This window comes from Malaclemys terrapin, chromosome 3, assembly GCF_027887155.1.
Source record: "Malaclemys terrapin pileata isolate rMalTer1 chromosome 3, rMalTer1.hap1, whole genome shotgun sequence".
Lineage (NCBI taxonomy): Eukaryota > Metazoa > Chordata > Testudines > Emydidae > Malaclemys > Malaclemys terrapin.
In genome coordinates, this window is record NC_071507.1 from 113,018,227 (window position 1) to 113,043,387 (window position 25,161).

The following is a 25,161-nucleotide window of genomic DNA, read 5'->3' on the forward strand; positions in this document are numbered from 1 at the left end:
GCAGTGAAATAAGTAGTAATTTTGACATCTAAGCTGTCATCATTAAGCTTCAGGGTTAATGCTACATTGAGATGAACAGGAGCCACTGCCACTTCTTACAGCTACAGTTTCAGACTATCCACAGACTTAGCCAGACACCACTGAAGTGGTTTACATGATTCTTATTTTTGTTTTGTTTTTTTAATTTAAAGCTTGCATTCTAGAGCATATTTTTGCAGCAAAATGTGGAATCTGCTGCACATTCTGTGGCTTCAAAGTTGCAGAACACATGGGCTCAGGTCATAATATTTTCTTATTAGAATAAACAGGAAAGAAGAATAACTATGTTAAATATGGCACTATAAGAGTACTTGTGCAGACTTTGGGCTAACATGCCGGAAAAGCGTATTTCTATAGATAGATCAGCCAAGAAAAGGTATTGACATTAAAATTCTAATTGAAGAACTGAACTGGTGCCAAGCAGTAAAAAATGACAAGACAATTTATAAACCTGGTTAAAGGGCTTCCATTGATCGCGCTATCCAGAATGGATAAATGAAAGTGGAGCACCGTCTAATAGGATCAAGTGGCCACTACACTGGAGTTTATTGGAAAACTAAATCAATGTTTACAGCAGACCATTAAAGTCCAATATTTAAATAATATGCTTTATTTTTAAAGCACATTTGTTTCATTCTTAGCACATTGAGGACACATATACTCATCCTCAGTGTTCTGCAGTCAGTTCCTGAAGATGAATCTACTCCTCAGTAAATGAGCAGCAAGCGCTCTGACAGCCTCAAGACAGCTGCCTGTATGCCCAGAGCCCTGCCTCCCAGCATGGAGCTGCTGAGGGCTCCATGTTAGCTCCTGTCCTCCGTAATGCATTGTGCACAAGTCAGCATCACCAAAAGGAAGAAATGGAGGTGACAGTAGATTCAACAGGCAAATTTATTTACCAGACATACTTGACTAACTGGGCAAACAACTGCCAAATTTTGTAAAGCATCCTCATTAACCAGGTTACACATAAGAACTTGACAAAGCTTCCATTATCCTTGTTAGAGTGACTTGGGGAGGAAGGATGGTTTTGTGAGTAAGGTACAAGATTAGGCATCATGAAATCTGGGTTCTGTTCCTAGCTGTGAACTTGAACAAGTCTTCTGTCCTCTTTGTGCCTGTTGCCTCATCTAATAAATAGGGATACCTATCTACTTCACCAGGATATTGTGGGGACTAATACATTTGTGTGTGTAAAACCCTTTGTGTGGGAGATTCTATAGAAGTGTACAATATTAATAGAGATGGAAGTTGTTTTCACTGAGTGGAGGCAGAGTTCCAGACTGTTACAAGTCTAGTTGCAGGGGAGGAATCAGGGCCGGCTCCAGGCACCAGCTTGTCAAGCAGGTGCCTGGGGCGGCCGCTCCGGAGAGGGGCAGCACGTCCAGGTATTCAGCGGCAATTTGGCGGACGGTCCGTCACTCTGCCTGGGAGCGAAGGACCTCCCGCCGAATTGCTGCTGCAGATCGCGATTGCGGCTTTTTTTTTTTTTTTTTGGCTGCTTGGGGCGGCCAAAACCCTGGAGCTGGCCCTGGGAGGAATGAACATTCCTTTTCCTTCCCGCATGGCATCTGTCAGAACTTGTAATTGTCACATTGTGGCCTCTAAACAAATCATTTGAATCATTCTTAACAGATGCTACCTCTCTGTAATTCCACAACCTTGTTGGCATCCATGTACATGTGTGCTGTATGGATGGGGAGGAGAGAGCTCAGTGAGCTAAAATAATCTTCCACTCATACTTGACACAAGGGGGTTAAATCAGATCAACAGCTCATCCTGACGTCCCAAAGGCATGAGGCTACCCACTTCAGTCCTGCTGCTGGAGGGAAGAGATTGGATGAAGAGTTACTAAGTCTACTGTTGGCAGGTCCGGCTCTAGGTTTTTTGCTGCCCGCCCCCAGCCCTGAGCTCCCCCCCCCTGCCCACCAGTGCCCCCCCACCCGCACCCCCTGCCGCCCCAGCACTGGGCTCTCTCTTCTCCCCCCCGACCCTCTGCAACCCCAGCACTGGGCTCCCCCCCAAACGTGGGATCTGCTACCAGCACACGGCGGCCAAGCCCTGGCCCAGCCGTGACTCTGTCCCCATGCGAGTGGAGCTGCTGGGCGGCGTCGAGCGGGAGTACTTCCAGGTGGCGGTGCGGCTGCGGGGCGGCGTGGAGAACACGGCCCCCTCCCAGGGCTTCACAGCATTGCTGGTGGCCAAGGTGGATCAGTTCATGCTCACCGCCCTCACCCCTGACATGCTGGCAGCTGAGGACCTGGAGAGCCCCTGGACCTGCTGCTCTTCAGCCTCACCGCGCCCTGGCCCAGCCCCGGCGGGCGAGAAGGCGAGGATCTCCAGCTGCGGGGCTACCTGCTCAGCACCAACGAGCCCAGCCGGCCGCTCACCTCTTCACACACTCCGGGAGCCCCTCTTGCCGCCGCCGCAGCCTGGGTTCAGCTCCAGGGGACCCCGCTTCCCTCCCTCCCTAGCTCCTCACACACTCTGGGCAAGGCTGCCCAGAGAATTCAGGGGGCCTGGGGCAAAGCAATTTTGGGGGCCCCTTCCATAAAAAAAAGTTGCAATACTATAGTAACATTGTTTGGAAATGTAAAAAATAACTACTGAAATACATTCAAAAATTAATTTGTAATAATTTGAAAATACACTAAATACATTATTTAAAAACATTAAATGCTTTAATGGTATGTATACATTTGCAATTACATAATGGGCTGTTGCTGGGTGATGGTGATAGTTGGTGCCGGGGGGCTGTGAGGGTAATGGGGGTCGGGAGGGTGTCCGGCTCAGAGGGGCTGGGCTCGGAGCCGGGGGTCAGGGCTGTGGGGAGGATGGGCTCGGGGGGTGCCCGGCTCACAGGGGCTGGGCTTGGAACTGGGGGTCAGGGCTGTGGGGAGGATGGGCTCGGGGGGCTCGGGGGGTGTCCGGCTCAGAGGGGCTGGGCTCGGAGCTGGGTGTCAGGGCTGTGGGGGATGCCGCTTACCCCCCTCCCAAACATCGCTGCAGCCGCCTGGTATCTCCAGCGGGGCCTGAGCTCCCATCGCTCGGCCACAGCTCGCAGCCCCGCCCCCTTACCGGCTGAGATGCCAAGGGATGGGAGAAGACGGAGGCGGGGGGAGCTTTGGACATACAAATTGGCAAATTGTCCCACTTGCCTCTCCTCCTGGGGCGGTCCTGACTCTGGGAGCGCCTCTCGTCACCGCTGCAGCCCAGGCTCGGCTCCAGGGGACTCCGCTTCTCTCCCTCCGCGCTCCTCACACACTCCGGGAGCCCCTCTTGCCACAGCCCGGGCTGCAGTGGCCGCGAGAGGGGCTCCCGGAGTGTGTGAGGAGCGGGGGGGGGGGGAGGCGGGATGCAGGGAGGGAGATGGGGTCCTGCTGCCGCACCGAGTCTCCTGGCAATGCCGCCCCAAGCAAAAAAATAAAAAATAAAAATAAAAAAGAGGGGCCAGAGTGCCGCCTCTTAGTGCCGCCCCAAGCACATGCTTGGAGGGCTGGTGCCTAGAGCCGGCCCTGACTGTTGGAGCCTGAAGTCCTGAATGGTCTTACTTTTGATTTAGGCCAGCCCTGGCAGCAGGAGCAGCAGAAAGAAAGAGGGTAATTGAGCTAAACTGGGGTGAATCCATGACCAGTCTGAAAAACAAGAAAGTAATATTGAATGGGACCCTGAAATAAATATGGAGCCAGTGGAGTAGGATGATGGAGGTGATCTGATAATATTTTAATGTAATTTCCTAGTGGGAATGATGCTTACACATCAGAAAACTGTTGGGGGGGGTAAGGGGTGAGAAGGGGCAATACTCTTTCAAAATATTTGTAAGTAACAGGGATGCTACTGATAATAGGGTCTGTTACTGCTATGCACTGTACAGGGCTACTAAGACCCTTTGGTGCTGCTTATTAAGTTTGTACCCAGTGGAGGATCAGGTCCTGTGCATTTACATGTCTGAGATGTCCATTAGAGTCCATTAGAACTACACATGAAAATTCCTTGAAGAGGAGGGAAATTAATAGATTCTCCAATGTACACAAGGGACACTAAAATTCCCATCTTGCCACTGTCCCTCTTAGTGCAATAAGGTGGAATAACACAGTAATAGAATAATTACCATAATATTCTCTAACAATGGAAGTCTTGTTGATGGCTGAATGTATTTAAATTAAGGAATTCAGTTTCTCAAAACACAATGAAAGGGCAGTATTGTGAACTGCCAGTGCCCATAACTTAATAGGTAATTGTAGCTATGCATGAGCCTCGTTCACGCCTGATTAAACTGATTTATCCAGTAATAGAAGGCTTGCTGTAATATCTATATGATGCTATTTCCAAACAATAGGAAGAGTAAGGGCTAAAGGCTAGCCAGTGAAACTACCTCCCTGTGTGCAAATAAATTATCTAGTCGCTATTATAAAACAAAAAGCATTGTGTCCTGGCAGACTTGCAACAAAGAAATCATTATCTGTCTGGCCTATGCATTGGAGAACAATCATTTATATTTCCAAAATTAAAAATCTAATTAAAACATTATTATGGGTTCACAAAACAAAGTGTCGGTCCTTCTACTGCCATGATTTAGCTCTGTGTCTCAGGGCCCAATCCTGTACCCGCTAAATCAATAGTCCACACTTTCCCGTGTTAAGGTTGCTTTGCACAGCTCCATTGGCCATGGGAATATCACCCAATGTAGTGAGTGGTATGAAGCCTCTGTAATAGTTCTTACATCACCCCCTTACCACGTAAAAGGCATGGTTGGCGGAGAGGAAACATGCTTGGGACTCCTCTCCATCACAATGGTCCTCAGTTGCCTTGTTGGTGCTATTGGCAGTTAGGGTATTTTAAAGCAGCCGTCAGCTGCTGACAGTGGTCCCAGGTTTTGGGGGCTCAATAAAAATGGTTTAAAGCCAAATTTGCACTCTCCTCCTGAGTTGCACTGTGCACCCCTTGGCCTCAGCTGAAAATCTAAGCCATTGCATCTTCAGTGGGAGCAGGGTCTAGCCCTTATTTATTTAATGACAGAACAAGATGCTTAATGTTTTCAAGACATATTAGCTATCTTGCAGATAGCCAAATTGTGACCTGAGGTGAGGAAAAAATGCTTTTGGGGTGAGCTGAGCTCTGTTTCATTGACTATTAGGGGGGCTGGCTTGTATGCACTACTGTTTTCACTTCCATTTGCTCTTTGCCTTTTATTTTGTCCCTTCAGGTTCAATCCTCTGTACCTGTTGAGAAAAGACAGGCCAAGTTGCCAATGATATTATTGAGCGTACAGAAAGTCAACGAAGCACAACAGGAATTTTGTGTGCTAGCCTATTGTGGTGGTTTGTACTCACCTCTTGAGCACCCCTGGCTGTTGACTCATGGTGCTGCCATTCTCTTCAGCTAGCAGCAATCCCTGAGGGCTGTCATCTGGCCTCTGTGGGTCTTCTGTGACTTGGTCCTCCAGCTGGGTCATACAGTCCAAATCCCTTCCAGGGGAAAACAAACAAAAAATAGAAACAGGCTCTTGCCCTTCAGGGCCAATTATAAACAAAATAGTTTCTTATCCTTTCTGGATTAACTTCCCTCTCTGGGACTGAATGAGCAGGGTTCTTTTTTAGTCCCTGCCAATCATTGGGGCCAATAATAGGCTTGGCCCCTCCTCATTCCTGTGGCTCCAGCTAGGAACTGACTTGCTGCAACCAGGCAGCTGCTTTTTTTTCAGCATACTGGGCATTGATTCACTACTGCTGGTCCGCAGCCCTTCTGGCTGCTAGAAGACCAGATCTCGCTGGTTTCCAAAATGGCTTCTCTTTTCTTCACAGATAACTGTTTCCTGAGGCAGGGTGCAGCAGGGTATCCAATAGCGAGTCACAAAGATCTGGTACAACCCATTACACCTACAAAAATTGGCTTATGCTAGAGAGAAAATGTGTTTGTTGACTGGACTTTTTCCCACATATGAATCTGCTATTATTGACATTCTGTGCTTCAGGGTTTCATCCTGTGAGGGGCTGAATTCTTTTCTTGCTGATTGCAATGAGATTTGAGACTAGTCAGCACTAGGGTTACCATATCTCATAAATAAAAAAAGAGGACCCTCCACGGGCCATGGCCCCGCCCATTTCCCCACCCCTAGCTCCGCCCCAACTCCGCCCCTTCCCCCACCCTAACTCCGCCCCCTCCTCCCTTCCACTCCCAGCCAGGGGGAAAGGGCTGCCCCAATGCTACCAGCATCACGGTTTCCCGGGCAGCCCCCAGACCCTGCGCCCCCAGCCGGCGCTTCCCCAGCGCAGCTGGTGCCCGGGAGGGGAAGCGCCCAGCCGGGGGCGCAGGGTCTGGAGGCTGCCCAGCAAACCGTGAAGCCGGTAGCGCTCGGGCTTTGGGCAGCCCCCATGCCTCCGGACCCTGTGCCCCCAGCCGGGCACTTCCCCTCCGGGGCTCCGGCGGCTCTGCGTAACTTACACTGTATAAGTTACACAGAGCCGAAGAGGAGCAGAGCCTCTGCAGCTGGAGGCTCTGCTCCTCTTAAAAAGAAGAACAGGAGTACTTGTGGCACCTTAGAGACTAACAAATTTATTAGAGCATGCTCTAATAAATTTGTTAGTCTCTAAGGTGCCACAAGTACTCCTGTTCTTCTTTTTGCGGATACAGACTAACACGGCTGTTACTCTGCTCCTCTTAGGCTCTGTTTAAGAGCCGGGCTGCCCCAGCGCTACCGGCTTTGGGCAGCCCCCGTGCCTCCGGACCCTGCGCCGCCGGAGCCCGGGAGAGGAAGTGCCCAGCTGGGGGCGCAGGGTCCAGAGGCAAGGGGGCTGCCCGAAGCCGGTAGCTCTCGGGCAGCCCGGTTCTTAAACAGAACCTCCAGCGGCTGGGGCTCTGTGTAACTGACCCTGTGTCAGTTACACAGAGCCCCGGGGGCTGGAGGCTTTTCTCCTCTTTGTCTCTGTGTAACTGACACTGGGTCAGTTACACAGAGCCCCGGGGGCTGGAGGCTTCAGCCGCCCCCCGCTCTATTTAAGAGCCGGGCTGCCCAAGCGCTACCGGCTTCGGGCAGCCCCCGTGCCTCCAGACCCTGCGCCCCCAGCCTGGCACTTCCCCTCCCGGGCTCCAGCGGCGCAGGGTCTCCAGGCACGGGGCTGCCCGAAGCCGGTAGCGCTCGGGCAGCCCGGCTCTTAAATAGAGCCGCGGGGGCTGGAGCCTCCAGCCGCCGGGGCTGTGTGTAACTGACCCAGTGTCAGTTACACAGAGCCGGGCTGCCCGAGAGCTACCGGCTTCGGGCAGCCCCGTGCCAGGAGACCCTGCGCCGCCGGAGCCCGGGAGGGGAAGTGCCCGGCTGGGGGCGCAGGGTCCGGAGGCAAGGGGGCTGCCCGAAGCCGGTAGCTCTCGGGCAGCCCGGTTCTTAAACAGAGCCTCCAGCGGCTGGGGCTCTGTGTAACTGACACTGTGTCAGTTACACACAGCCCCGGCGGCTGGAGGCTCCAGTCCCCGCGGCTCTATTTAAGAGCCGGGCTGCCCGAGCACTCCCGGCTTCGGGCAGCCTCGTGCCTGCAGACCCTGCGCCCCCAGCCAGGCACTTCCCCTCCCAGGCTCCGGCGGCGCAGGGTCTCCAGGCACGGGGCTGCCCGAAGCCGGGAGCGTTCAGGCAGCCGGGCTCTTAAACAGAGCCGCCATTTTCCCGGACATGTTCCGCTTTTTGGCAATTCCCCCCGGACGGGGGTTTGACTGCCGAAAAGCCGGACATGTCCGGGAAAAAGAGGACGTATGGTAACCCTAGCAGCACTTGGCAGGAAGTGATCACCTGGAAGGTTTGGGCCTTTAGTAAGGCTCAGGACAGATGTACTCCAGGCTGGGATTGAGCTGTATGGGGAAACTTGCATAAAGCTTTCCCTAGTGATACTATTTTCTCACTTTCACAAGTATTAAAAGTTACCTCCCTAACAGAAAAAGTCAACAATACTGCTAAGTTCAAGTAATAAGCCGTAGGCTGTATTACCATTTCCACAGAACCCCTCCATGCTAGAAATCCCATTCCCCTTTAAGGGGGATTCCTGAGATAGTGGCAAGTAGGAAAGCCTGTCAATACTTTTCCACTGGAGCTGTGCTGATAGGGGGGTGGGAGAAAGTGAAGGAATACTAGGCCTACATAAGGATGGCCCTGATCTATGTCAGTTCCCCCATAGCCACAGTGATCTCAGAGGATTTCAGATTCTGGGGCCTGCCCATACCATTGGATGGGCAGGGCACCCCCACCCCATAATGGAATAGTTTGATGTGAACTCATGAGAGGAATTTCATGGAGTATTCATCCTCCTCCTCATCAGCTGCATTTTTTCCCCATGGGGGTAGTGATCTATCTTGAGTTTTTCCTCAGTCCTCACTAAGGCATTAATTCCATTAGGAGTCTGCCTGTTAAGGAGCTCAAGATTTGACCTGTGAATATAGTTGCGTATTGCTGATCGTAGTTGTGTGTATGCATATGCAGTAATTTTAGCTTTTCTGATAATTAAATATCCATCTCCAATTTGATATGTTTGACATATTATATAAGGTTTTCGTATATTATTTGTATTGTCACATGGTGTAATGGGGTGTATCTACCCTGCACTGGACCCACAGGGGTTAACTGTGCATTGCAGGCAGAGGAAGCCATGCCCATCCATCCTTGCTGGGCATGCTCAGCCTGGAGACAAGGTATATTCATAGATTCATAGATTATAGGACTGGAAGGGACCTCGAGAGGTCATCGAGTCCAGTCCCCTGCCCTCATGGCAGGACCAAATACTGTCTAGACCATCCCTGATAGACATTTATCTAACCTACTCTTAAATATCTAGAGACGGAGATTCCACAACCTCCCTAGGCAATTTGTTCCAGTGTTTAACCACCCTGACAGGAACTTTTTCCTAATGTCCAACCTAGACCTCCCTTGCTGCAGTTTAAACCCATTGTTTCTGGTTCTATCCTTAGAGGCTAAGGTGAACAAGTTCTCTCCCTCCTCCTTATGACACCCTTTTAGATACCTGAAAACTGCTATCATGTCCCCTCTCAGTCTTCTCTTTTCCAAACTAAACAAACCCAGTTCTTTCAGCCTTCCTTCATAGGTCATGTTCTCAAGACCTTTAATCATTCTTGTTGCTCTTCTTTGGACCCTTTCCAATTTCTCCACATCTTTTTTAAAATGCGGCGCCCAGAACTCGACACAATACTCCAGCTGAGGCCTAACCAGAGCAGAGTAGAGCGGAAGAATGACTTCTCGTGTCTTGCTCACAACACACCTGTTAATGCATCCCAGAATCATGTTTGCTTTTTTTGCAACAGCATCACACTGTTGACTCATATTTAGCTTGTGGTCCACTATAACCCCTAGATCCCTTTCTGCCATACTCCTTCCTAGACAGTCTTTTCCCATTCTGTATGTGTGAAATTGATTTTTCCTTCCTAAGTGGAGCACTTTGCATTTGTCTTTGTTAAACTTCATCCTGTTTAACTCAGACCATTTTTCCAATTTGTCCAGATCATTTTGAATTATGACCCTGTCCTCCAAAGTAGTTGCAATCCCTCCCAGTTTGGTATCATCCGCAAACTTAATAAGCGTACTTTCTATGCCAATATCTAAGTCGTTGATGAAGATATTGAACAGAGCCGGTCCCAAAACAGACCCCTGCGGAACCCCACTCGTTACGCCTTTCCAGCAGGATTGGGAACCATTAATAACAACTCTCTGAGTACGGTTATCCAGCCAGTTATGCACCCACCTTATAGTAGCCGCATCTAATTTGTATTTGCCTAGTTTATCGATAAGAATATCATGCGAGACCGTATCAAATGCCTTACTAAAGTCTAGGTATACCACATCCACCGCTTCACCCTTATCCACAAGGCTCGTTATCCTATCAAAGAAAGCTATCAGATTGGTTTGACATGATTTGTTCTTCACAAATCCATGCTGGCTGTTCCCTATCACCTTACCACCTTCCAAGTGTTTGCAGATGATTTCCTTAATTACTCGCTCCATTATCTTCCCTGGCACAGAAGTTAAACTAACTGGTCTGTAGTTACCTGGGTTGTTTTTATTTCCCTCTTTATAGATGGGCACTATATTTGCCCTTTTCCAGTCTTCTGGAATCTCTCCCGTCTCCCATGACTTTCCAAAGATAATAGCTAGAGGCTCAGATACCTCCTCTATTAGCTCCTTGAGTATTCTAGGATGCATTTCATCAGGCCCGGGTGACTTGCAGGCATCTAACTTTTCTAAGTGATTTTTAACTTGTTCTTTTTTTATTTTATCCGCTAAACCTATCCCCTTCCCATTAGCATTCACTATGTTAGGCATTCCTTCAGACTTCTCGGTGAAGACCGAAACAAAGAAGTCATTAAGCATCTCTGCCATTTCCAAGTTTCCTGTTACTGTTTCTCCCTCTTCACTAAGCAGTGGGCCTACCCTGTCTTTGGTCTTCCTCTTGCTTCTAATGTATTGATAAAAAGTCTTCTTGTTTCCTTTTATTCCCGTAGCTAGTTTGAGCTCATTTTGTGCCTTTGCCTTTCTAATCTTGCCCCTGCATTCCTGTGTTGTTTGCCTATATTCATCCTTTGTAATCTGTCCTAGTTTCCATTTTTTATATGACTCCTTTTTATTTTTTAGATCATGCAAGATCTCGTGGTTAAGCCAAGGTGGTCTTTTGCCACATTTTCTATCTTTCCTAACCAGCGGAATAGCTTGCTTTTGGGCCCTTAATAGTGTCCCTTTGAAAAACTGCCAACTCTCCTCAGTTGTTTTTCCCCTCAGTCTTGATTCCCATGGGACCTTACCTATCAGCTCTCTGAGCTTCCCAAAATAAAGGGAAGCAGCCCAGCCCAGTTGGGCCGGACCGTTGAGGGGGGTGGATGCATATTGTTAGCTCCCTCCACAGAGCTGCGGGAGCCCCAGTTCAGAGAGGCCAGTCACGCTGAATCCCATATGGACACTGGCTATGGAGACCTGGGAAGGGACTGAGCCACGGTTGACTTCGCCACCAGATGACTCCCATGGACTGCTGTACTGGGAGACTGGGTAGGAAGTAGCCCAGGGGAAGGGGAAATAGATACTAGTCTGGTTGTAGGACCAGACGACTTGTCAGCATGTTTCAGTGGGATCCCTGCTGACCCAGTGGTGGGACCCCTCTGCCACTGTTAGGGCCCTGGGCTGGGACCCGGTGGAGCAGGTGAGGCTGGGTCCCTCTTCCCCTGCTGCCAACCCCATACCAGCATGGCAGCTTCTCCCTACCTTAGGCCTAGAGGCTTGCGGTTATTTACCATTCACCCGAGTCAGAATGCTAGACTATTGAGACTGTGAGTTTGCTGCTCCACCCTGTCTGCAGGCCTGAGCAACCCAGACTGTTTGCTGCTTCTCCGCCTTGCCTGAGGGCTGGGGCACCACAGACTGTTGATTTATTGCTCTACCCTGCTTGAGGGCCTGAGATCCTGAGTGGCAGCCCAATCTACCCTGAGTGCTAGGTCACGGTGCCCTGGGAGCCAGGATAGCCCAAGGGACTCTGACAAAACCTGTTTTGTGGGTTAGATGTCAGAGAGACTGTAGCAGTTGGGGTGTAAGATCCCTGCTGACTGTATGTGACAGAGTTATCTACCCTGCCACAAATGGATCGAAATTTGATTAATCCAATCCTTACAAGTATCAAAAGTTTATAGCCTTCATTTTCTATATGACATGATTCTGTCATGAAACTGGAAAATAAGGCATTTTTAGGATGACTGGGTTCCACAAAAGATTTCAGAAGCTAAGTGGAAGTCCTGTGATGAGACTTTAGCATCTTTTGAACTGCTTCAATGGATGACCCAAGGAAAAAAATCTGAGAGATATGTAGCTGAGGAATTCAGTGTCACAAACTAACATGTCTGACCACTAAAGAAAAAAGCCAAAACCAATAAAAGCCCACTAGTTTTGTAATATACAACTACATTGTGTCAGGAAAAAAAATTATAACAACCATAATTTATATTATAATTACTTGCTCAGATACCAGGCCTGAATTTAAAGCTAAGAGTGATTCTGCCAGAATCATAGCAGGGTGTTGGGGGTTAGAGTCAAGCATGATGACTAGGATTTTCTTTTTGTAATAGAATTTTTCAGAAAAAAAATACCATGAGCCATGTTAAATATTAATAAAATTCCACGTCAAAAAATTGTCTCATCTGTGTTGCTCACACCAAATTTTCTATCCCACCTGTGGCATGTACATCTTCCTGGTCCTCCATTCCTCCTGATCAGGTCCTTATGCACTGACCCAGCTAGGCTAGGCTATGCTAACTGTGAGGAGAGGCAGAGGCAAACCAAGACAAAAAGAATCATTTTAAATTTTTTAAACTTTATAAGGGAAAACCTCAATTGTACCAGGTGCATAAATAATATAATATGTTACCAAGTGCTTATTACTTATAATAATAAACTATAGGTTACCAATACATTAACCTTTTCAAACTTGTACACGCTACTCTTCCTCATTCTGTGCAGTTAATACCAAATGCATTGCTATAAACAAGAACAAAAGAGATTACTCAACTATATATTGTGTCACTTCAGAGAAGAATCAACATTTCCTTTCCTTGGCTGTAAGTCCTGCTCCACTCTTGGTGTCCTGTTCTTCGCTTCTCTTTGGCTTGAAGTGCTCCTTAGCTTCGATGTTCCTGTGGCTGTACGTCTTTGCACCGAGTTTATCTGCAAGTGGGGTTTCTTCACCTAGTGGGCCTTCACTTGTCTATTAGATACCTTTGAATTGTATTCCTTCAATAGATGTTCAAACAGTCATTCTCTCGGTGCATGTACTTTAGGTCTTTTGTGGGTGGGTATCTTGTTACTGTTTTTCATCTAACACAGCTTTTTGATCAATAGCCTTTTTCGTTGATTATATTTCCTTTTATTTTTTTCCCTTGACACTCTTTCTTCAGCACATCTGTAGATTTTATTTCTCACTACTACTTCTTTTCTCTAATAGTCAGGGCTGCCTAGAGCGGGGGGGAGGGAGGGCGCAAGTGGGACAATTTGCCCCAGGCCCTGGGCCCCACAGGGGCCCCCACGAGAATATAATATTCTATGGTATTGCAACTTTTTTTTATGGAAGGGGCCCCCGAAATTGCTTTGCCCCAGGCCTCCTGAATCCTCTGGGCGGCCCTGCTAATAGTGCCTGCTCACATACCCAGGTCTGTTTTTTTTTTTTTCTGCTTCTCCTGACCTGAAACCTTTCCTATTTTCTTTCTTTCCTCCTCCTCACTTCCCAGTCCCCTATGTTCATTCTCCTGTTCTTGTTCTATTTTAACCCCTCGCCTCTTACCCTAGATTTGGTTCATCCAGTAGCTCAACATCCAGCCTCTTCTCTTTCCCTCCTTCTTCTCTCACAGCTTTTTCCAACTGCCCCCTTTGGGCAGATTCCATGCCCCCCTCCCCAGCTCAAGCTACCCTTTTCTTGACTGCATCTCTCCCCTGGGCAGCATTCTATGCCGCTGTACCATGTGTTAGTGCCAGGACCAGGGCCAGGGTTACTGAACTTATTCATCCCTCCTTTCCAACTGAGGAGTGTGGAGACCAGAATAGTGGTGATTCTTCACCCCATTCCTTGCAGGACACATCCAGAGCTACTGACAGTTCTTCACTGTATTCTATCATCTCCCCATAAATACTGGTAGTGCAATGGCTGTGTAGACAAACATGGTTAGGCATTGTATGCACAACCACAGTTAAAACACATTCAGCCTTAGACATTAAATTCTGTTTAATCAATGGGCTGAAATGTTGACTACTAGAGTACTATCATGCAGTTCTAGGGTAACTTTTTTAAATGTGTCAAAGTGACTTGGGAACCGTAGTCCCATTTTCAGAAGTGACTTACGCACTTAGAAATTTAACTTCCATTGACTTTCAATGAGATTTTGGCTCCTAAGTGCTTTTGTCACTTTTGAAAATGGGATTTAGGCTCCAAAATAAGGTGATCTTGAAAATTTTACCTATCATCTCTTTTTCAGAACACTCATGGGATCTTTAACTTCCACTGGGGTAACCACTTGAGAAAAGATAAGGGACACTTGGTTTAACATCTCAACTGAATGAGAACCCTTTAACAGTGGAGTTCTCCTTTAAATATTAGATGGGAAATGGAATAGAATCATGGAATCATAGAATATCAGGTTGGAAGGGACCTCAGGCAGGGCCGGCTCCAGGCACCAGCCGAGCAAGCTGGTGCTTGGGGTGGCAGCTTGTAGGAGGCGGCATTCCGCCCAATCCTAGGGCGGCACGGCTGCTTTTTTTTTTTTTTTGGTGGTGGTGGTGGTGTTCCGCTCTGGCCGCCCTCCCGGGAGGTGGCGGGGCCGCGTGGCAGTGCCCCGCTGAAGCCCTGGCTGCCCCCCTTCTCTCTCTCTCCACCCCACTCCCTCCCCCTCCCCCCTCTAGCCGGGGCACATCTGCAGCACAGGGAGTCCCCCTGCACCCTGGCTCCGGCCATGCCGCAGGTTTTTTTTTGCTTTGTCATTCTGGCCACCCCGTTTTTTTTTTGCTTGGGGCAGCCAAAAAGCCAGAGCCGGCCCTGATTTCAGGGGGTCATCTAGTCTAACCCCCTGCTCAAAGCAGGACCAATTCCCAACTAAATTATCCCAGCCAGGGCTTTGTCAAGAAAGTTTTGAGATTTCAAAAAAAAAATTCCTTTCCTGAATCAGAACAAGAAAGTCAAAAACTTTTCACAAACCAATAATCTGGAAAACCATTCAGATCAGTCAATTGAAACATTTCATGTTGATCATTTCAAAACATTTAATTTAAATTTCAGTATTTTTTTTTTAAATTGCCCTTTTTAGTATAAATTAACTAAAATTTTGAAATACAAGTGGCTTCAAAGGAAAAAAATGACACTTTTCATTTAGAAAATGTCAAAATGGGACATATTGATTTTTTTAAAATCACGATTGTTATTGAAACTGACCCTTTCCTGTGAACAATTTTGGTTTCAACAAATCAGCATTTTCTGACAGAAAAAATGACTTCACTGGAAAATTCCTGACCAACTCTATTTAATATCGTACTAAAGTATGCTTTCCCTCCAGATATATATTAAATGACTAGGGTATGGTATGATCTCTTCTACAACTCATATTCTATGGTCATATTTCATGGGGCCCATGAAGGGCCGGCTCCAGGGTTTTTGCCGCCCCAAGCGGCAGGGGGAAAAAAAAAGCCGCGATGGCCGGCAGCCCTACCGCGCTGCTTCACATTCTTCGGCGGCAGGTCCTTCCCTCCGAGAGGGACTGAGGGATCCGCCGCCAAAGAGCCGGACATGCTGCCCCTTCCCATTGGCCGCCCCAAGCACCAGCTTGCTGCTCTGGTGCCTGGAGCCGGCCCTGGGCCCATGTTTTAGCAGAGAGTGTATCATCTGGGACTTAGTGCTGATAGAGGCGTTTGGATATTTTAGATGGCTGAGGTGAAACCATACTATGACGGGTCAGCTATTGCTCAAAGGTATAAATCTATCAGTTCCCTCATCCTTGACTGAGTGACTCATTAAAGCATGGTAGCACACTGTACCCTGCTCAAATTAAGCTAGTGATTTGAAAACAATGCAGCTTTGAAACCAAAGTTTTGACTGATTTTGTAAAAAAAAAAATCCGTTTTCTTAATTTTCAATTATTATTATTTAAAGGGGCACTGTCAACAGAAATACGTAAATAAAATGAACTAACTTTTGGGAAAACTGCTCAAGCATGTTTTGTGCTCCCTCTGCTGGCTCAATAGAAGCTGTTGCCTGATAACCATTGATGCCGTGTCTGACTGAATATACTTCAGCACACAGATATGTGTGGAACATGCTGGCCAACGCTTCCCACAGCTCCCGTTGGCTGGGAATGGCGAACCGCAGCCACTGGAAGCTGCGGGGAGAGTCGTGCCTGCGGACATCAACGTAAACAAAATGTCTTGTGGCCCACCAGCAGATTACCCTGATGGGCTGTGTGCTGAAGGTTGCCGACCCCTGAACTATGGTCTTGGCTTATGGTGTCCACCTGACTTTTTTTAACTCTTACTTTTAAAATGCAATTCTTTTCTTAACTGCTTAATTGTCAATTCATAAGTCTCCATAGAACTTGGCTTACTTGGTAATTTCCCTCTTTAAACAAAACAAAACATTGATTTTTCTGTTGAATAGAATTTCTAATAGGAGGAATGTACCAGGTTCTCTCTTCTCTTTCCATCTAAGCAGCAAATGTAATATGTCTAGACTTTAGCAAAGCATTAGAGACAGCAAATCTAAAATCCATATGAGAGAGAATGAGAACAAACCACACATGATAGATATTAGTCATGATGTTTAATGCACTCCTGGAAGGAGCTCAGATACAATGGCGATGAGCATGGTATAAGAACCCACATAAAGTAGAGTATTAGCTTGCATGAAAATTATCTGAAGGGGTGTGAATGAAAGATACTATAAAGGGGATGTGTCAAGACAGGGGAGGTGCTAGGTATGGAGTCACAGGGGATGGTAAGTGACTCAGCTTTAATTAACATTGTTGTTAGTATTTTGGAAGAAAGGCTAAACCACATGTTTATTCCAGTCACCATTATATTAGGAAGCGAGCCAAATACCAATGGAGACAGAGAATAATACAGAGGGGCCTGTGGGCAAATCTCAGAACAATTACGTTGCCTAACTAGTCAGGCTGTTATCTGGGGATCTCCACAATGACTGGCTGTGGGGGAAGGAATCCTCCCTCCCAAGCCACAGAGCTAGCCTCTGTGTTTCTGTTTCGTGTGCTCCCCTGTCTAGGAGAGAATGGCTGGCAGAGACACAGACATCCCACATGTGCTTTCCAAATCCTGACACCCATTCTGCACTGGTTACAGAGGAGGGGGCAAAATTTGGCGACCACAGTGGTTAGAAATGTCTAACAGACATAACAGGATTACCCTGGATCTGAAAAATGGAAGCTAGCACATTTGGGGAATAATAATATGAAATAGATATTTGATGAAAGGGAGACACTGGGACAGTAGTAGTGCCAAGATAGCCCTTGGAATGTAAGTGAACAGCAGGTAACTAGGAGCTTGACATCAGATACAGAGGCAACAATACCCAATAGGTTAACTTGTGCCTCATTAGCTACTGCTCAAGGTAGGGGTTTATGGAGATGCACTGCTCCAGTGGGATCTCTTGAGGCATTATGCCTTACTCGGGCTGAATATCAGAAAACGTTTCCTAACAAAGAACTCTATAATCTGTGAAATAACCTCCCAAATTAATGGTGGAAGAGCCAGCAGCTGGGACACTTGAAGAACTGGACAAAGCATGGGAGAATATTATTAAATATTTGCATTGCATTAGCACCTACAGGCCCCAGTTAGGAATCACAGCCCCTTTGTGGTAGGGACTCTTCACGAATTAAAAGGGTGGTTCCTGCCCCAAAGGAAATGTAGGAAATAATCCTGCATTACCAAGGTCCTTATCCATATGCCACTGAAATCTTTCTATTAACTTCAATATGCTTTTGGATTGGACTCTCAGGGCAAAATCTGGTTCTGCTGAAATCAAGGAGAGTTTTGTCATTGATTTTGATAGGGTAAGGATTTCACTGATGTCCTATTAGGTATTTTCCATCTTTATATTATTTTACAAGGATAAAATCCATCCCTGAGCAGAGAGCCAGCACAAAGCCTACCGACCACTTAAGCATCACTATAGCCTTCAAACTAGGGTGTAAGCAGGACACAAGTGGTGCTTGGGCCTTTTCTGGCCTTCTGACAAGTGGTGAATTTCACTTTGGCTATGCCAGAGGGAATAAGTGGGGCATCTGTATCATGATTTTCAAGCAAAAAAAAAATGGACCAAACTTTATCCACTCTATCCACAAATATATTTATTGTAGTTGCTTCTCTTTCACTAGATATACATTGTTAAAGATGTAGTATCCCTTTCTCTCCATGACGTTCATAAAGCTGATTATAAAGTAGTAGATTCTTCCAGTAAAAAAGAAGAAGAAAACCCCCACGACTGTGAAAGACACATATTTCCGTGGTCTATTTTCTGTTCTTTATTAACTCAGCATTGTCTTCTACAAATATGATTTGTCATTCCCTGGAAGATTTGAAATGTAGATTTAAGTTACACATAGTTATAAAAAGCATAGAACAGCACGCACTGTACCACTGTTTAGACCAGAAAACATTGTGTTGTCCCATAGCTAAGAATGCTATACGAGCAAAGCGCCACCACTTCTCCTTTAGGAACTTCAGTCTCTGAAGTTGCAGTTGCTTCCACTTCTTTTCCTTCTTTAACTGTCAACACCCTGCAGGTATTCTGGTATTTCTCACATGAGTCTGGAACAAGTACCAGGGAACCCCAGGGTAATTCAGTTCAGATCCACCACAGGGTGCAAAACCTTAGATTCCTACTGGCTCTTGAAAAATGGTTTCCCTCCTGACCCTCTCTGAATATTTATGTACGATATACGATGGGATACTTTATCTCTGATTTAGACATCTCTCTTGTCTCCTACTTTGCTTAAACAATAGCTTGAAAAACATTTTACAGAGGAAGCAGGTTGTTCATCCAGATGTCATTCATTATATTGCTATATTTTATACCCTATTAATAAGTATATACACAATTTCTTAATTGCCTTTTACAGATGCATGGCAGCATATAATGTAACAGTTTTAAAGTATCCCTTTTTAAGATTTTTTTTTTTAATTCTTGGCTCATGTCAGTCTCTTTAATAAACTATAATTGCCTGGAGAATATAGGAACTATTTGGAATGTTGTTTAAGGTTTAACAATAACTGATAGCATTGTCCATTTGTGGTTTGAATGGCTTGAGCATCTGTCACCGGGATCTGGTTGAGATAGCAGCATCATAAGTCTAAAACAATCAGGTAAGGCCATTAGTGTACAGTGCTGATGGGTACTGGGTTCTGTTGTTTATCTTGGGCTTTTCTTTTCTTCGGCTGCATTTTGTTTTCCCGTTGTTCTCGGTTTTGTCTTCGGGATTCTCGGCCTTTGTTTTCCTGCCTTGTCTCCCTACTTTCTTCTTTGTTTGGCCTTTTCCCTTTCTCATCTCTATTTTTTTTCCCTGCAATAAAAATACATGGCACATTATAAGCAATACTCAGACCATCCCAGTCTTTGAATCCCGTCAGTTTGCCAACAGCCTGAAAAATCACCCTTTGATTACAAGCTCATGATGCTGAGGGTTAAAACCAAACATTAACGCAGTTGTCTGGAGAGCAATCATAGGTATCCATCTGTGAATCAAGTCATCAGGTAAAGTCCTGACCTAGGGCCAGATTCTCTATCCCTGAGTTGAGCAAAGTGTCTGGAGTCTGGCCATAACCAGACAGCTGAGAATTCCTCTTGTGTGGTGGGTAAGTTCTTAGCTGGTACAAAGCTGGCATAGTTGGTTTCTATGCCAACTGCCCCCCAACAGAGGTCATTGTGAGCATGGCAGAATGACCTGCACTCCCCCATTTCTCATTTGGTGTATGCTCCAGCTGATGTAAGTTAAAGCACTCCCTAGGATGCTATAACTTATGCCTGAGCCAGGAACCTGAGCAAATGTGGCTAGTAAATCACGGAGCTGTAACTAGCTCCCTACTTATTCCCCATCTCTGTCTCAGAGCTCTTCTCAGCACAGGAGAAGATCTGGGATCCACAGCCTTAAAATTCTCCTTCTCCTGCAGAAGATTTCCTTCCCTGCAGGGAGAACTCCCTTGAATAACATTGATTCCAGCACTGGTATGTGACCATAATAAGACAAAATATTAACGTCTTAAGTGCTGAACCTTTTACCCATTGATACAAACCTGATGAATTCAATCCCTTTGCTTTATTTCCTTAAATATCTCTGAGGGTAGAACTCTGCGGCTTTTGTTACCATCAAGGCTCTCATGAGTAAAGTTTCTGTTCCCTTAAAGAATAGTTAAAGCTTGCTATTGCTGTGAATTAGATGTGCAATGCATTTATTCTTCTATTTCTTAGGTTTACATTAGAAACTGGTCCACATATGAAATACTGACAGTTAAACTTGGCTTTACACACTAACTTAAAGCTGAGTGGTTTTTTTCTTTGTGAGAATTGGTCCATATACTGAGCCCTATGAGTGAAATTTACCCATATGCAGAAGATTCCCACGTATGCTTTAAAACAGTACACCTCTACCACAATATAACGCAACCCGATATAACGTGGTAAAGCAGCACTCCGGGGGGGAGGGGCGGGGCTGCGCACTCCGGCGGATCAAAGCAAGTTTGATATATAGGTTTCACCTATAATATGGTAAAATTTTTTGGTTCCCGAGGACAGCGTTATATAGGGGTAGAGGTGTATTTTAACTGAGGCGTAAGTAGTATACGGGCCTTGTGCTAGCTGCCTACGCAAGGGAGAATTTCACTGTTTGTGCAGTATTGAGAAACACCTAGTTAACTCTGTTTTATGGCATCATGGCAAATATTGTATGCTGAAAACAACAATCACTGTTTATTACAGCAAAAAATACTTCAGTCCAGGTCTCATAATTGTATATCATTAGAAATACCCTGGGTTTCCTGACATCTGGATCTGGAAGACAGAGTCAACCAAACCTGGTTACTAGGTAATAGATCTCTGTGTTGTCTGCAATGGAGAGGGTGACCAATATAGGGAACCAAGTCCAGCCCAGACATGAAAATAAAGGTGAGAGTCTCTGGTAACTTGTGGGGGATTGAAAGCCAGTTCAGGATGGAGGGAAGGAGTAGTTTCAGTCTAAGGAAAGATGAGAGAACAAGGTCAGCGGTGTCAGACTAAGGGAGGAGGAGACAGAACAGCATGAAAGGTTTCTTAGAGATTGGGGAGAGAGGCAAGGAGTAAGGCGAGAAAATGAAGGAGGAGGGGTATGTTGTAGGCCATGCTTGATACATAGCTGTAACATAGTTAAGGCTGTGATTTAGTCAGGGGTATTTTTAGTAAAAGTCATGAAGAGGTCACAGGCAATAAACAAAAATTCATGGCCTGTGACCTGTCCATGACCTTTGCTAGAAATGCCATGACTAAATCTTATCTGTGTGGCCCTGGGGTGCCACTGCTCAGGGGGGCTTCCATGGGGGTGCTCCTGTAGAAGCCATCTGAGGTGCCGCTGCTTTGGGGACGCCTGGGGCCAGCCCCCACCGGTCACTGCTGAGGTGGTCCCCGGGGACAGCCCCACTGGCCACTGCTCAGGCAGAACCCGGGGCCCGCTGCCTGGGGCCACCCAAGTAGCGGCTGGTACGGCTGGCCAGGGGCTGCTCCAGCAGCGGCCGGTATGGCTGGCTGCGGGCCACTACAGAAGTCATGGAGGTTGCAGAAAGTCACACAGCCTTATGCATAGTTTCCTGGCTTGTTTCCCAACCAGTCCATTCGTGACCAGTTCTAGCTGATAAAAGATTCAGATGAAAGTTTAAGATATTTACACTTCCTAAATTCAATATGGATGAATAACTGAGTCTCTCTTCTATTACTTCAGAAACTTGAAATATTGCTTTGCTTTTAATCCAAAATTACTCCAATGATTTTAGATGGCCAGACAAAACAAATATACAACCCTATTAGTAGCACCGGTGCTCCCTGAATGGCAGATCAGCACACAGTGTGAAGAACAGCAGAAATGAAATGGTGACTTGTGGAATGTGCGCCCAGTTCTCAGAGAGAGAAGTCTGAAAGCGTTGGGTTACATACCATTTCCATGTTGAGTTCCTTTCTGAAGGTGAACATGCATCAAGCCCAGTTCTAATATTATATAACAATATGTCAGTGACCATTTTGAATTCAGTTCCAAACCTCTGTGAAGACTATTGACCCCAAATGAAATGTTATTTTGATGGAAATCATCCAGACGTTCAATGTTTGACATTGTTCACTTGGTGACGGTCCAATATCGTACAGCTCTGACCTCCTAACCACAATGCTTTGGACACATTGGAAAGGCACTCCCTCCCCTCCTCTTCAGTCGCTGATTGATTTGGAATTTTTTTAGCTGCTCATGGCAACTCACTGATTTAGCCCTGGGATTTTTTTTTTTTTAAGAAAAGCAAACTGATGTAATTATTACTTAAGACAGGCAGAGATATTTTTGGAAAGAGCTTGAAACTCAGTAATATTCCTGTTACCCAAAGAATGAGGATTTGGTCTGAGAAGTGCTCTAAAGTAACAGCATGAGTTTACTGTGCAACATATTGGTCCTGCACAACACAGAATTAAACAAAAATTGAGGGGGGGAAGTGTCCCTTGTGGCTGGCCCTGTAGGATGCACAAGAGGAGTAAGGGGCACATGGAGCATCTTCCCTTTTGTGCTGCTGTGGAAGGGCTTGGCACAATCCCAGTGGAGAGTGCTTCACTACCCTATGGGCTGGTCTACACTAGAAAGTTAGGTTGACCCAGCTATGTTGCTCAGGAGTGTGAAAAAAATCACATGCCTGGGAGATGTAGTTAAGCTGACCTAAGCCCTAGTGTAGACAGTGCTAGGTTAATGGAAGAATTCTTCCCTTGACCTAGCTATCGCCTCCCAAGGGGATGGATTTACTACAGCAGCTGTAGCATTTCTAATGCAGACATAGCCTAAAGCTGGCTGGATGTGGGGGGGGAATCTATTGAAAGGGTGGTAGAGCTGCTGCGTCAGCATGCACTCTGCAGGAGCACTTGGGAGAAAAATCAGGCTGAACCAGCCAGATACACCTGGAGGGTCCTTCTGCAGCCCAGCCACTCCACTCACCCCTTCTGAGAGGGGAATTGCTTAAAAGCTACAATCCAACCCTTAATGTGTTACACCAAAGCCAGTGTTGGCAATGACTGAGAACAACCTGCATTGGTGCCCCTTAGCACACAGTGGGGCAGATTGCTGGGCCCAGCCAACCTGCACTTGGTGTAGGACCCAGGGTAAGGGAGAAGGTGGATCTAAGATAACTTCCTGCTCCCCAGTCATTAGCCTGACTAGGAGCTGCAGCAATTCCCAGCGTAATATAAGAGTTGATCTAAATTAAGCTGGCTAGAGCAGTCCTTTAGGGACTAAGCCATCATTCCTAGGCAGAGCTGGTCAGAGAAATTTCAATGGAAACATAATACATCAGAATTCACAGTTCCATCAAAATCATAACACTTTGTGAAACGGAGTCAATTTCACTGGAATTTCATTTCAGAAGAAAATTTGAAAAAAAGTTCCACCAATGTCGAACCAGTCTCTTTGGACATATTTGGAACAAAATGTTTTGATTTTTTGCTTTAAAATGACTTTCTTTTGAATGTTTTTATTTATTTTGCATTCTATTATATATTTTAAAATACAAAATCAAAAGTCAAAATCAAAATGAAATGATTTTGTCAAAACAAAAAAAACATTGAAATCAACCCAAACCAATTTTTTTTTTTGGAATTTTCATTGGTGGCAATTTTGAAGTTTTCAGGTTTCACTCCGATTCAGAACAGAGGCAAATTTGGAAATCCTTCACAAAATGAAATTTCCATCCTCCGCACAGCAAGAGATTCCTGGACTCTGTAGAACTCTTAAACTTGTTTTGCACTGCAAATGGCTTCCTCTGCATAATTCTTCACGTGCCGCTCTTAACACAGCCTACCACAAATGCCCACATATTGCCATCTTTTGTGAAGGAGCCTCTGCGCTAGAATGTTGCATTCTGCTGCTCTAGAAAAACAATTCAACCCAAAAGCGTCATCTTTGCAGTTTTTGTAAAGCAGGCACGAGTCTTTCATCATGAAGTGCCGCTGGTTCATTAGCTCCTTTAACTACTATTTTTATAAACCTGTATATAATGGTGTTACTTTGTTTCCATCCTCTCTGGGGTATAGATTCTTGTAGCAATTAAAGGTTAGGGGAAGAAGGGGAAAGTTACTCCTCCCTTAGTTTTCCACTAGCAATTGGGAGGAGTTTGAGCTGAATTCTACTGTGAATGCCTCTTGCTGCTTGTTACCTTTCTCTTCACCTCCCTAACCCTTCCCCTCCCTCCCTAACCTCCCCCCCCCCACCTAGTCACATGGGCAGCCGCTGGGATTGATATTTGGACACTTATTTAGTAAAACACAAGTTGATGTTTTTTGCTGCATTCTCACACTGACAAGGAACAAGAACAATAGCTTCTCTGTTCTGTGTGAACATCCTGTGACACTTTTCATGAAAACAAGGCTTTTATGCCAAAGAAAAAAATCTCTCCCCAGATATTATGTAGTGTACTATGCACTGTCCCCCAGCCCAGAAGTGGTGGCAATGCATTAGAGCTTTTTATGTATAGCTGCAAAGTGCTTAAGGGATTCTATGAAACGAAAGGTGCTATATGAAATATATTGTCTTGATATATGGCGTGCACAGCTTTTTGTATTATTGCTCTAAATATGGCACTTATTTGCATCTAAAGAAAAACAAAAGGCAGGGAAAAAAAGAAAAGTTAATGTTGAATAATGATGTAAATTAGAATGAATAATAAAACCCATCAGAAAATGTTCAATTTCTGGTATGCAGATTATTTCATTGTACAGAAATTCCCATGATACATTCAGAAAGAGTGGTCTAGAGGACAGGACATTACACCAGTAATCAGTAGAATTCAGTTATTTTTCTGGCTCTCCCCTAAACTTACTGTGGGGCCCTAGACGAATCATTTAACCTTTTTGTGCCTTTCTTTTCCTGTTTATAAGATGGGGATAATAATGCCTACCACCTTCGTAAAGCACTTAAGATTCAGGGATAAGTAGTATTATACATATGCTAAATAATATGATCTCTTTAGGAAGTTACACTGGTTCCCACAAGGAGCTGGTGTATCATCTGACAGATTGATGACTCCAATAAGCAGAAATTTCCTGATGCCTGTATCTGCCTATTGGCTCATTTTGCATGAGTAACTTAAATAGAAACTCTCCCTTTAAAAAAGTTTTCACAGCTCTTTCAAAATTACATATACATGTTTGCATATATATACAAATTGTGGAAGGAAGATAGAGTGAAATAAAAGGAGCATCCACCACAAACTGCTGGGGCTCAAATGTGTGTGTGTGTGTGTGTGTGTGAGAGAGAGAGAGAGAGAGAGAGAGAGAGAGAGAGAGAGCAATAATTTTCTGTTCAATAGAGAACTGCTTTGATTAATCAAGTAGTTGT

The 25,161-nt window shown here is 45.8% G+C and overlaps 1 protein-coding gene across 1 annotated transcript in view; it reads right to left on the reverse strand.

Annotated features, from left to right (window-relative positions):
- Nucleotides 1–17,890: 17,890 nt before the first annotated feature.
- Nucleotides 17,891–25,161, reverse strand: part of RSPO3 (R-spondin 3) — an 86,890-nt gene continuing 79,619 nt past the window's right edge. Inside the window, exon 5 of the mRNA XM_054024238.1 lies at nt 17,891–19,119. Coding sequence (XP_053880213.1) covers nt 18,932–19,119 — 188 coding nt within the window. The 3' untranslated portion in view covers nt 17,891–18,931. The remainder of the gene's footprint in view (nt 19,120–25,161) is intronic.